The following is a 14,855-nucleotide window of genomic DNA, read 5'->3' on the forward strand; positions in this document are numbered from 1 at the left end:
GGTGTAAATGGGGAGCAGATGTGTTAAATTTGGTGTTATCTCTGTCACTCTCTCATACTGGTCACTGGAAGTTCAACATGGCACCTCATGGCAAAGAACTCTCTGAGGATTTGAAAAAGAAAAATTGTTACTCTACATAAAGATGGCCTAGGCTATAAAAAGATTGCCAAGACCCTAAAACTGAGCTGCAGCACAGTGGCCAAGGCCATACAGCGGTTTAACAGGACATGTTCCACTCAGAACAGGCCTCCCCATGGTCGACCAAAGATGTTGAGTGCACATGCTCAGCGTCATATCCAGAGGTTGTCTTTGGGAATTAGACGTATGAGTGCTGCCAGCATTGTTGCATAGGTTGAAGGGGTGGGGGGATCAGCCTGTCAGTGCTCAGACCATACGCCGCACACTGCATCAAACTGGTCTGCATGGCTGTCATCCCAGAAGGAAGCCTCCTCTAAAGATCATGCACAAGAAAGCCCGCAAACAGTTTGCTGAAGGCCAGCAGACTAAGGACATGGATTATTGGAACCATGTCCTGTGGTCTGATGAGACCAAGATAAACTTATCTGATTCAGATCGTGTCAAGCATTTGTGACGGCAACCAGGTGAGGAGAACAAAGACAAGTGTGTCTTGCTTACAGCCAAGCATGGTGGTGGGAGTGCCATGGTCTGGGGCTGCATGAGTGCTGCTGGCACTGGGGAGATACAATTAATTGAGGAAACCATGAATGCCAACATGTACTGTGACATATTGAAGCAGAGCATGATCCCCTCCCTTTGGAGACTGAGCCGCGGGGCAGTATTCTAACATGATCAAAACCCCAAACACACCTTCAAGACGACCACTGCCTTTCTAAAGAAGCTGAGGGTAAAGGTGATGGACCGGTCAAGCATGCCTCCAGACCTAAACCCTATTGAGCATGTGTGGGGCATCCTCAAACGGAAGGTGGAGGAGCCAAAGGTCTCTAACATCCACCAGCTCCGTGATGTCATCATGGAGGAGTGGAAGAGGACTCCAGTGGCAACCTGTGAAGCTCTGGTGAACTCCATGCCCAAGAGGGTTAAGGCAGTGCTGGAAAATAATGGTGGCCACACAAAATATTGACACTTTGGGCCCAATTTGGACAGTTTCACTTAGGGGTGTACTCATTTTTGTTGCCGGCGGTTTAGACATTAATGGCGCTTTGAGTTATTTTGAGAGGACAGCAAATTTAAACTGTTATACAAGCTATGCACTGACTACTTTGCATTGTAGCAAAATGTCATTTCTTCAGTATTGTCACATGAAAAGATAAAATAAAATATTATCCCCTAAATGTTCCCACAAAGTTGGGAACGTGAAATTGTCCAAAATGTCTTGGTATGCTGACGCCTTAAGAGTTCCCTTCACTGGAACTAAGGGGCTAAGCCCAACCCCTGAAAATCAACCCCACACTATAATCCCTCTCCACTAAATGATTTGGACCAGTGCATAAAGCAAGGTCCATAAAGACATGGATGAGCGAGTTTGGGGTGGAGGAACTTGACTGGCCTGCAAAGTCCTGACCTCAACCCGATAGAACACCTTTGGGATGAATTAGAGCGGAGACTGCGAGCCAGGCCTTCTCGTTCACATCAGTGCCTAACCCCACAAATGCCCTTCTAGAAGAATGGTCAAATATTCCCATAGACACACCGCTAAAGCTTGTGGACAGCCTTCCCAGAAGAGTTGAAGCTCTTATAGCTGCAAAGGGTGGGCCAACTTAATATTAAACCCTACGGACTAAGACTGGGATGCCACTAAAATTCACCGTGTGTGTGTGTAAAGGCAGGCGCCCCAATACATTTGGTAATATAGTGAATATATATATATATATATATATATATATATATATACTGTATCAAGTGATTGTGCTTTGCCTTGGTTTGTGGAATTGTACTAGAATTACTGCCCAAGTTTGTAGTGCATATTTTAACATACAGCATCACCTGCTGGAACTTTAACATAGGTGTGTAATTAAACAGCTGACCCGTTCACACAAGCATCTATTTGCTCCTGTGCATATAGTGCAAACTGCACAGCTTGGTGGATGCTGTAAAATACCATGGTACCTTCTTCCTTTTTAAAATAGTCACCATTTCTTAGTGAATTTCTCACAGACATATTGCATTGGGCTAGCAAAACACGAACCCCAATGTCATTATAATCTTTAAGGACCTCTTTCAAGGTGTTTAGGCCTGCTGTGTCAATGAACTGAATTGCACTGCAATCAATAACTAGGGAATGTAGGGGCATTTGCTCCTGGTAGAGATGCAAAAAAGTTTCCACCTCAGCAGTTCTGCTTTCTAAATTGCCTTCCTGCTTCTTTAGCTTCTCTTTCTTCTTTGCCGCTTTCTTTTCTTGCGAAGCCACCAAAACCGGGTCCACTCCAACATGTTTATACAGTGCTGATTTAAAAGATTGCTTGTTCACATAATACAGTGGGGCCTCAAATCGAAACACCTGGACACCTTTAGTGGTGTTGAGATCCTTGTAGTCAGCCATAGACTCATAAACTTCAGAAGATTCCACCCTACCTAACAAAGATGATGTAGATGTTTGAGATCTTACAATGACGCAGAGCATAGAAAATGCAATGCCAATCAAAAGTCCGAGCTCTGTGCTAATTACTGCAGATGAAAACATGGTAACCAACCAGATGACCGTGTCTATTTTATTTACTTTCCACATCTTGGGCAAATCTAAAAATTTTCTGAGGGCACCTCTTAAATTCACTATGGTTATGACCCCCAAAACGCATTTCTGAAGTGAATAGAAAAGAGGAGCTATTACCAAGAGGACAAGGAGAATGACCAGAGAGGTCATGATTCCTGAGACTTGAGTTTTGCAGCCAGTAGACTCTTTAACAAGTGTTTTGGCAAGGGCAGCACTTGTGGTAAAGCAATGGAAAAACGATGGGAGGATATTGCAGAATCCAATAGCATACATTTCCTGATTGGCCTTCACCTCATACCCATGTTTCTTAGCAAACATCTCAGAGAGGGAGACCGTGATTGCAAATCCTATTATTGCAATGGACAAAGCCCCTAATGCAACATTGGGAATAAGGTTCCAATCTGGTGGCTTTGGCATTAGAAACCCAGTAGGGATCTCCCCTGCAATGCTAGAGCCATAGTTTTCTTTGAGATGACCAAAGTGAGAGGCAAGGGTCGCCCCGACAACTACAAAAAGTTCGACAGGGATTGGAGCCTTGAGCTTGGATTTGAAGCATTCATTGAGTTCTTTGGTTGGGATCAGAACTAAAAGGCACAAAATGCTGGTAACAAGATCACAAATGTTGGTCAGGTGAATGTTCTGAAAGATATAAATCCAAGTATAGATAGAAGAGCCAATTCCATTGGCACGCGGTATACTAAGGCCTAAAAGATATTTTACTTGAGATGTAAGGATTGTGAATGATGCACCTGTTGCAAATCCACTAAGCAAGGAGTCCGACAGGTACACGGAAACAAATCCCACTTGAAGAATTCCCATTAGTACCTGAAATTTAGAAAGGGACATCATATTAATAATCACATTTCAATGTAATAATAACATATGCCACTGAACATCTTTTATGATTGATTTTTCTGTATGACAGTAATTTTTATCCTTTCCTTATTGAAAACATTCATTATAGGAGGAAAAGTATATAAGCTTTGGCCTCTCGGAAGATTAAATGAGCATAGGAAAGCTTTCAGTTATGAACCATATGCTTAAGCAGCAAGCCTTTTTTGGGTCCCAGGACATGCAAGTCCTGTTAAAAACGAAACAAAAGAAGAAATAAAAAACAACAATAGTCCTGGATGGCCGTATGGTCTGTGTGGCTATGGTCAAAGCCACATTAGGTAAAGGAAACCTGCCAGAGTATATCAGTTGAGTCTGAAACAATAACTGCTGAAGTAAGGGACTTTGGTGTCCTCCAGTGGCAAAAAATATATGTATGGTTCTCATCAAGGACCATTGTCTCTCCTATGGTCATCTATAAGCTGCATCCTTTGTGCACACATTACAATATACACATAGAAGATTTTTTCTGGTACAAAAGTAATTGTCCTCACTAAATGGTTATCTTGCTACAATAACTCCCGAGGAAGCCGTGCTAGTGGCGAAAGATGTAGAAAATGTAACATATGGAGCTTGATGAAGTATCGATTGAACCAAAAACTGTTGCATTATACCATACCCTAATTATCTGTTTGACCGAACAACATCTGTAACTTTATACAAGTTGAATGGGTTAGCTATTAGCAAGGAAATTATTGTATGTATTGATTTTATCAAACAATTTTAATGGAATTCATTAATAATTATGTAAATGTTTAATAGTGTTATCATTTTTGCACCTTAAAAATCACGTTCCATTTGTACTTCTGTTTATCAAATGGGGATGTGGTGCATGTTTTGAGATATCTTCTACCCATACATACAGCATATTTATTACTCAGTTTTTACTTCAAATGTTTTAACTGCAATATAATTTGTAGACACATGGTGGCGCCAAACTGCTACAAAGTTGGTTATATTCCCTATATATTTGCATGTCCAGTCCTCTTCCAATAGCTTGACAAAGGGCTGCACCCGATTCCCTGCAGCTCAGTGGGCATGCCCTGAAACGCGTCACAATCACATCTGGTGACATCATTACGTCTGACACTGCACTTCGCCAGCATTCCAGCCCTCATTCCTGGTCCTTCCTCACCATCTAGCCGGCTAAGAATCCCACAGAGAGGTTGCAGAACACCAGCAGCACGAGCACTTGACCCCCCCCCCCCCCCACACTGAACATGGACTGTTGATGTGCCTGAATACACATCACAAATTGTGAGTGTATTTTAATATTGTTTATGCAATAAATCAGTCTACACTCAGAGGCACCTCTTTATCTTCTACTTTAGATTTAATAAACAGCAGCACAAATATTGTGCAACATAAGACATTACTATCATCTTTCCATATACTGTAAAGGGACATTTATCAAGCAAATTAGTGACATGATCAATCACAAATCAGGCTGCATCATCTTCATCCCATTTAATAAATCTGTCTCACAATGCATCTTTTTGCCCCAGTTTAGCATTGCTTTGCCTTACAATAGGATTGATAACTGCCCCCCCCCCCCTATTGTTTTTAGGTTTTTAGTATATTTACATGTAAAAAATTGAAAATTAAAACATCTGTCTCTAGCAGCAAAAGGTTAAACCCAAAGAAAATTAACCACTCACCAACTAAGCACTTTCAACCCATTTCTGCCCAGGCTAATTTTCAGCTTTCAGCGCTGTCACTCTTAAAATGCTAAATAAACCAAAATGGGCAAACATTGTGAAAAAAAGAAAACATTTTTTATTATTAAAATTTTCCAAACAGGTAACTTTTTTCCTTCACTCATGTGCTCTGATGAGGGTGCACTGATGGGCACCGATTGGCAATGGTTGGGTGGAACTTATGGGCACTGGTGGGCAGCACTAATGGGCACTGATAAGCAGCACTGGTGGGCACTGATTGACAGCACTGGTGGGCACTGTTAGGACTGCACTGATAATCAGTGCCCTGATTATCAGTTTAGATGCCCCGTACACACTCTCAGCTTGAGGAAATAAATTCCGATGACTGGCTTGTGTTTATAAAGTGTTCAACTGTGACTGGACACAACTGATCACCTGGTAAAGAGCCACTGATTGGCTCTTTACCCTGAGCTGTGATCGACTGTGTCCGTGAGATGCAGCAATCACAGTGAGCACCGCATGCGTGCCAGATGGCAGGCGCAATCACATGAGGACCTCATATGACGCCCTCCCAGAACTGGCTGGCCGCATTGTAGCCATCATTTGGCAAGTGGTAAAATGTATATAGTGCAGCTTACCAGTCCTTAAATGCAATGGTTCTTTCACACTGGTTTACTGTAAATGCTGTTTATCAGTGTTAAGAGCTCACATTTTTTAAACCAGTTAAGGTGAGTTTAGAAGAGTTTATCAGCATTTGGTTTTTGGGAGTTTATTTCATTGGTCAGAATTTGGATTTATTCTGGCAATTGAAATGAATAAATCCTGAAGTGCTAAACACATCTAGCGTTTAGGTGCATTTATGCGCATTTTGGCATTTTAAATACTGGTAAACTCTTGTCCTGAATGCAGTTTATGTGCTGTCAGAAAAATGGCAGTAAACTCAGCTGCCTGAAAACTCCTCTAAACAACTATGTGTACATAGACACATAGGATAACATAGAGGAGAGCTCGGCGGGGGCTTCAGATAAAAAGTCCAACTCTTCCTAAATGTCAATTTAGTAGCTGCAGTGTACATTTCTTTTTTTTTTTTTTTTTTTTTTTTAGGATTTTTCTACTTAAAGTGGTTGTAAAGTCACAATAAAAACATCCCATTCCCTCTGTAACATAACATTATGTGCCACTGTGTCTGTGTTATTTAAAAAAGATGCTGACCTGTACCTATATCAGAGCATCCCCCGGTGCTCAAGTGACTCCTCGGCTCTCTCCTCTACCCAGCTGACAGCTATAGTGGGTGGGGCCGAGCCCTCCTGCTGATATCCGCCCGGGAGGAGGGGAGGAAGGAGAGCCGAGGAGTCATGTGAGTGCCAAGAGACGCTCTGATATAGGTACAGATCGATAGCAAATTATAGGAAGGCGCCTGGCTCTTTTTAAAGATATGTCTGAACCTGCTGCCCTTTTAATTGTAAAAACAATATAAAATATGGGACGTAGATGAAAAAGGCGCTGGTGATCTTTTATATTTACTGGAATAAAACTTGTTCAGGGTAGCATGTGTATTAAATATATATTAAAAGTGCTTGTTGGTGAATTATTATAATTGAAGGTAATAAATATTTTTTCAAAGTGCACAACTCAAAATTAAAAAAATATTTCTGTTACTTATTGATAAATAAATATATAAATAATTATATATAAATAAATAGATATATAAATATATTGTACATGCAACAAGCAAATCAATTATATAAATATATAATATTCCGTGCAGCAAACAAATAAAAGTGCTTAATAGTGCGTGCATAAAAAAAACTCGTCAAATATAAGCAAATAAATTCATGCTCTCCAGTGAAAAAATAATAATTATATAGCAAGTGTCTCTGTAATTCGTGCAAAAAATATGCTCCTTAAAGTGCTTCAGGTGGTGGGGTGTGACACACGTGGCCTCTTACCAGCTTCCAATGAGTCACAATGACTCCCAACGCCTGTGATCCCTTTAATTGGGTGGATCAGACCTCTCCTCGATCTCTTTTGGGATGGATATCTGCTCCTACATTAGGCATGTATGGACCATATAGTCCGCATAAAGATAAACAAAAAAAGCCTCCAATAGTGAAATATTGTATGCTTTATTTGAAAATTAATAAAAAAGGTATACAGTTGGTCCCTTACTATTAGTTGTGCCCTCCTGGCACTGGGCAATTCGGCAGTACACAAAATCTTTCAATAGTGGGGAATCGTATCCGAGGATCTGCAGCTTCCTCTTAGTTTTCCTCTCACTGTGCTGTGTGCGGCGGTCGGCGAGCGTCCCTGCCTCTGCTACGAATGCCTGTATGTTTTGCTTCCGGGTTTGTCAGTAACCACAATGCATTTCGCATCTGTGCGTCATCAGGCGGCTACTGTTCCCCGGGATCTCTTTCCTTAAGTGTCACGGACCTTCTTTTGATTGGCTATTACTCAGTATATTATCGGCATCTTATTTACAATTTATTTTCAGCTAACACTTATTGCCAATTATTTCTTTATTTTAATACTGGCAGTCTATATGGGGATTTTGTAAATTTTATTTCAATGTACTCGGATTTATGCTGCATATCCGTCGTATACGTTCCCCTCACTCACATGTATCATACAATTTTCATAACAGTTCATAAAAAGCTATTAAATTTCTCACAATCCATTAACATACAGTATAAAACTTTATTAATTATCAAAATTTATTAAAAATTATTAAAATTATCTTTTTGTTTTTAGCTTTATTTAAAACCATGATATGGACTAGTTTCTTATATTTCTAGCGCCATCTAGTGGAAATTTTTGGGAATCAAGATTAATTAGGTTCTATAATGGGAATCTTTTCCAATATTTATAATAGGACGGCTCTAATCTTATAATTTAAATATTTTTAAAATTATTTTAAAATATATAAATATATGTAAACATGTTATACAAAGTATTAGATAGTAAAAAATTAAAATTTATTTAAAATAGCTAAAGTGTCAAGGGATATATATATAAAAAGAGATGGATTTATTTCTGAATATCTATAAATTCTATTATTAAAAATTATTAAGAAAACAATTTAGATCTATGTCCGCATTTAGCCCCAAGGGTTTTAATGTTTTTAAACGATGTATCCAGACGGTTTCATTCTGTGATATTTTTTTCCGCATGTCTGCGCCTCTCCAATGATTAAATATTTTATCAATCCCACAAAACCAAAGGAGGGAAGGATCCTGGTTGTGGTATAGTCTGAAATGATTGGATAAGCTGTGCTTTTTGAAACCTTTTTTAATATTATCGACATGTTCTCCTATCCTTGTTGCTAAAGTGCGGGTAGTGCGTCCAATGTATTTAAGTCCACAGGGGCAAATGCACATATATGTAACGAATTTGGTGTCGCAAGTAATAAATTGTTTTATCTCAAACTCTCGGTTGTCTGAAGAGAAAAACTTGTGTTCTATTCTTTTCTTAAATTTGCTTATCCTGCAGGCTTTACATCTTCTGCATCTATAGAAACCATTTTTTGCAAAGAACATTTGTTGTCTTTTAGGTGGATCCGGAACATTTTTTGCTAACATATTGCGTAATCCTGGAGCCCTTTTGTAAATAAATTTAGGGTGTTTAGGGAGTAATGATTTCAACGTGTCATCTCTTAATAATATGTGCCAATTTCTCTTTATACACTTCTCAACTTCTTTATATTGTGTATTAAACCCCGTAATGAAAGCCAGTTCGAAGTTCGATTTTCCTTTTTTCTTCTTTTTCTTCTTCAGAAGGTCTTCTCTCTTTACTTCGGATATTTTCTTCTGGGTTTGTTTCAACTCTTTCTCTTTATAGCCTTTTTCTTTAAATCTTTCTATTAGTTTGTCTGTCTGTATATTGTAGTCTTTCAGATCTGTACAGTTCCTTCTTATCCGGGTGAATTGTCCCTTGGGTATTGCCTGTATCCATGCCGGATGGTGGCAACTCCTTTTGGAGATATATCCATTTGTGTCCACCTTTTTAAAGAAGGTTCTGGTATTTAAAGTGCCGTTGTGCTTGTATATCTCCAGATCTAGAAATTGTATTGTATTCTTATCTGTGTTTCCTGTGAATTTTATCTGGTATTTATTTTTATTCATTTTTTTAAAAAATTGTTCAAGAGACTCTTGGGATCCTTCCCACACAACCAAGATATCATCCAGATACCGACGATAGTACCTCAGTTGTTGTGGGTATTTTGAGTAGATTTCTTCTTCTTCCCATTTGGCTAAGAATATATTCGCTACGCTAGGAGCATAACGTGCTCCCATCGCTACACCTTTTATTTGGTTGTAATACTCATTCTTATACCAAAAATGATGGTTTGACATTGCCATATTTAGGCCTTCCAATAAGAATTCTCTTTGTGTATCTTTCAAGTTTGTGTAATTTTCTAAAGCCCATTTTGTAGCGTTTAATGCATCCTTCTGTTTAATATTCGTATAAAGTGATTCTACATCAATTGATGCCAGTATCGTTTTTTCGGTGATATTTATACTTTCTAGTGACACTATTGTTTCCTTGGTGTCCTTTAAAAAGGATCTTCCAATCGCTGCTATCGGCTGTAAAAATGTGTCCAAATATTCACCAATCCTGGCGTATAAAGATTCAATGCCACTAATTATTGGCCTTCCTGGTGGCTGTTGTAGATTCTTATGGATCTTCGGGATTTGGTAGATCACCGGCATGCGTGGGGCTTTTATATTCAGATATTTTCCTTCTTTTTTATTAAGGAGGCCTTTTTTTAGGCCTTTATTGATCCACTGTACCATTTTTGCTTTCAATTTGTTAGTTGGGTTTCCAGATAGTTTCACATATGTTTCTTGATCATTTACAATACGGTCTAATTCTTTGATATAGTCCTCTTTAGTGAGGATCACCAAGCCCCCTCCTTTATCAGCTGATCTGATAATAATATTTTTCCTTTTTTCCAAACTTCTAATGGCTTCCCAGATTTCTTTCGTATTTCTAGTAGGTTTTCTTTTCAGCATTTGTACTTCTTTTTGGACAATATTCCTGAAAACTTGGATATATTGGTAAGTACTAGATTTGGGGTTGAATATTGATTTGTTCCGTAGTTGGGTATGTTGGTATTCTAGTTCTTCTTCTTCTCCTATCCCTTTTTTATGTTGTTCTGCAAAAAATTTCTTAATGTTCAATTTGCGTGTAAATTTTTCTAGATCTATAAATGTTTCAAAATGGTCTAAAGCAACAGGGGGAAGAGAGATCCTGGAAAGACAACTACTGGGCCAATATGCGGGAAAACGCAAGAAAAGAGGATGTAGAGGAGGGAGAAAGAAAACGAAAAAGGGACGGCTAGAACAAGGGATTTTTAACCTAGCAGGGGTGGAACTGACAACATCTGAAATGAACATACTACAAGAAGGTTTGAAATTTGCCCCTGCCAAATCTTTAGACCATTTTGAAACATTTATAGATCTAGAAAAATTTACACGCAAATTGAACATTAAGAAATTTTTTGCAGAACAACATAAAAAAGGGATAGGAGAAGAAGAAGAACTAGAATACCAACATACCCAACTACGGAACAAATCAATATTCAACCCCAAATCTAGTACTTACCAATATATCCAAGTTTTCAGGAATATTGTCCAAAAAGAAGTACAAATGCTGAAAAGAAAACCTACTAGAAATACGAAAGAAATCTGGGAAGCCATTAGAAGTTTGGAAAAAAGGAAAAATATTATTATCAGATCAGCTGATAAAGGAGGGGGCTTGGTGATCCTCACTAAAGAGGACTATATCAAAGAATTAGACCGTATTGTAAATGATCAAGAAACATATGTGAAACTATCTGGAAACCCAACTAACAAATTGAAAGCAAAAATGGTACAGTGGATCAATAAAGGCCTAAAAAAAGGCCTCCTTAATAAAAAAGAAGGAAAATATCTGAATATAAAAGCCCCACGCATGCCGGTGATCTACCAAATCCCGAAGATCCATAAGAATCTACAACAGCCACCAGGAAGGCCAATAATTAGTGGCATTGAATCTTTATACGCCAGGATTGGTGAATATTTGGACACATTTTTACAGCCGATAGCAGCGATTGGAAGATCCTTTTTAAAGGACACCAAGGAAACAATAGTGTCACTAGAAAGTATAAATATCACCGAAAAAACGATACTGGCATCAATTGATGTAGAATCACTTTATACGAATATTAAACAGAAGGATGCATTAAACGCTACAAAATGGGCTTTAGAAAATTACACAAACTTGAAAGATACACAAAGAGAATTCTTATTGGAAGGCCTAAATATGGCAATGTCAAACCATCATTTTTGGTATAAGAATGAGTATTACAACCAAATAAAAGGTGTAGCGATGGGAGCACGTTATGCTCCTAGCGTAGCGAATATATTCTTAGCCAAATGGGAAGAAGAAGAAATCTACTCAAAATACCCACAACAACTGAGGTACTATCGTCAGTATCTGGATGATATCTTGGTTGTGTGGGAAGGATCCCAAGAGTCTCTTGAACAATTTTTTAAAAAAATGAATAAAAATAAATACCAGATAAAATTCACAGGAAACACAGATAAGAATACAATACAATTTCTAGATCTGGAGATATACAAGCACAACGGCACTTTAAATACCAGAACCTTCTTTAAAAAGGTGGACACAAATGGATATATCTCCAAAAGGAGTTGCCACCATCCGGCATGGATACAGGCAATACCCAAGGGACAATTCACCCGGATAAGAAGGAACTGTACAGATCTGAAAGACTACAATATACAGACAGACAAACTAATAGAAAGATTTAAAGAAAAAGGCTATAAAGAGAAAGAGTTGAAACAAACCCAGAAGAAAATATCCGAAGTAAAGAGAGAAGACCTTCTGAAGAAGAAAAAGAAGAAAAAAGGAAAATCGAACTTCGAACTGGCTTTCATTACGGGGTTTAATACACAATATAAAGAAGTTGAGAAGTGTATAAAGAGAAATTGGCACATATTATTAAGAGATGACACGTTGAAATCATTACTCCCTAAACACCCTAAATTTATTTACAAAAGGGCTCCAGGATTACGCAATATGTTAGCAAAAAATGTTCCGGATCCACCTAAAAGACAACAAATGTTCTTTGCAAAAAATGGTTTCTATAGATGCAGAAGATGTAAAGCCTGCAGGATAAGCAAATTTAAGAAAAGAATAGAACACAAGTTTTTCTCTTCAGACAACCGAGAGTTTGAGATAAAACAATTTATTACTTGCGACACCAAATTCGTTACATATATGTGCATTTGCCCCTGTGGACTTAAATACATTGGACGCACTACCCGCACTTTAGCAACAAGGATAGGAGAACATGTCGATAATATTAAAAAAGGTTTCAAAAAGCACAGCTTATCCAATCATTTCAGACTATACCACAACCAGGATCCTTCCCTCCTTTGGTTTTGTGGGATTGATAAAATATTTAATCATTGGAGAGGCGCAGACATGCGGAAAAAAATATCACAGAATGAAACCGTCTGGATACATCGTTTAAAAACATTAAAACCCTTGGGGCTAAATGCGGACATAGATCTAAATTGTTTTCTTAATAATTTTTAATAATAGAATTTTATAGATATTCAGAAATAAATCCATCTCTTTTTATATATATATCCCTTGACACTTTAGCTATTTTAAATAAATTTTAATTTTTTACTATCTAATACTTTGTATAACATGTTTACATATATTTATATATTTTAAAATAATTTTAAAAATATTTAAATTATAAGATTAGAGCCGTCCTATTATAAATATTGGAAAAGATTCCCATTATAGAACCTAATTAATCTTGATTCCCAAAAAATTTCCACTAGATGGCGCTAGAAATATAAGAAACTAGTCCATATCATGGTTTTAAATAAAGCTAAAAACAAAAAGATAATTTTAATAATTTTTAATAAATTTTGATAATTAATAAAGTTTTATACTGTATGTTAATGGATTGTGAGAAATTTAATAGCTTTTTATGAACTGTTATGAAAATTGTATGATACATGTGAGTGAGGGGAACGTATACGACGGATATGCAGCATAAATCCGAGTACATTGAAATAAAATTTACAAAATCCCCATATAGACTGCCAGTATTAAAATAAAGAAATAATTGGCAATAAGTGTTAGCTGAAAATAAATTGTAAATAAGATGCCGATAATATACTGAGTAATAGCCAATCAAAAGAAGGTCCGTGACACTTAAGGAAAGAGATCCCGGGGAACAGTAGCCGCCTGATGACGCACAGATGCGAAATGCATTGTGGTTACTGACAAACCCGGAAGCAAAACATACAGGCATTCGTAGCAGAGGCAGGGACGCTCGCCGACCGCCGCACACAGCACAGTGAGAGGAAAACTAAGAGGAAGCTGCAGATCCTCGGATACGATTCCCCACTATTGAAAGATTTTGTGTACTGCCGAATTGCCCAGTGCCAGGAGGGCACAACTAATAGTAAGGGACCAACTGTATACCTTTTTTATTAATTTTCAAATAAAGCATACAATATTTCACTATTGGAGGCTTTTTTTGTTTATCTTTATGCGGACTATATGGTCCATACATGCCTAATGTAGGAGCAGATATCCATCCCAAAAGAGATCGAGGAGAGGTCTGATCCACCCAATTAAAGGGATCACAGGCGTTGGGAGTCATTGTGACTCATTGGAAGCTGGTAAGAGGCCACGTGTGTCACACCCCACCACCTGAAGCACTTTAAGGAGCATATTTTTTGCACGAATTACAGAGACACTTGCTATATAATTATTATTTTTTCACTGGAGAGCATGAATTTATTTGCTTATATTTGACGAGTTTTTTTTATGCACGCACTATTAAGCACTTTTATTTGTTTGCTGCACGGAATATTATATATTTATATAATTGATTTGCTTGTTGCATGTACAATATATTTATATATCTATTTATTTATATATAATTATTTATATATTTATTTATCAATAAGTAACAGAAATATTTTTTTAATTTTGAGTTGTGCACTTTGAAAAAATATTTATTACCTTCAATTATAATAATTCACCAACAAGCACTTTTAATATATATTTAATACACATGCTACCCTGAACAAGTTTTATTCCAGTAAATATAAAAGATCACCAGCGCCTTTTTCATCTACGTCCCATAGGTACAGATCGACATATTTTATATAACTCAGACACAGGGGCACATAATGTTATGTTACAGAGGGGATAGGATGTTTTTAATGTAGTTATAATAGCAGCAGGAGGTGAGTCGGCAGGCACTGACACAGAGCAGACAGGCAGGGAGGGGAGGGGGAGAGGATGGAGGAGAGGACAGAGAAGGACAGAGCAGGGCTGCAGGTGACGAAGGCACGTAAACTGACCAAGGTGTCAGGGCTCAGCAGCCATAATATACAGTGGTCAGTTTATAGGGGGGGGAGGCTATAGTCAGGCAGGATCAGCAAGGTTTTTAGGTGATAGATGGGGCCAAATTACACAGCACAAGCACTGAGCTGGTATTCATGCTTTAAGGGAAAAGGATCTGTTTTTTTTTTTTTAGGGGAACAAACACTTTGAGGTTGACCTGGGGACTG

The 14,855-nt window shown here is 37.9% G+C and overlaps 1 protein-coding gene across 1 annotated transcript in view; it reads right to left on the reverse strand.

Annotated features, from left to right (window-relative positions):
• Positions 1–1,924: 1,924 nt before the first annotated feature.
• Positions 1,925–14,855, reverse strand: part of SLC26A2 (solute carrier family 26 member 2) — a 67,415-nt gene continuing 54,484 nt past the window's right edge. The window contains exon 3 of the mRNA XM_082252871.1: positions 1,925–3,517. Coding sequence (XP_082108997.1) covers positions 1,994–3,517 — 1,524 coding nt within the window. The 3' untranslated portion in view covers positions 1,925–1,993. The remainder of the gene's footprint in view (positions 3,518–14,855) is intronic.

The sequence above is a fragment of the Pelophylax lessonae genome (genome assembly GCF_965119305.1).
Source record: "Pelophylax lessonae genome assembly, chromosome: 4".
In the NCBI taxonomy this organism is placed as follows: domain Eukaryota; kingdom Metazoa; phylum Chordata; class Amphibia; order Anura; family Ranidae; genus Pelophylax; species Pelophylax lessonae.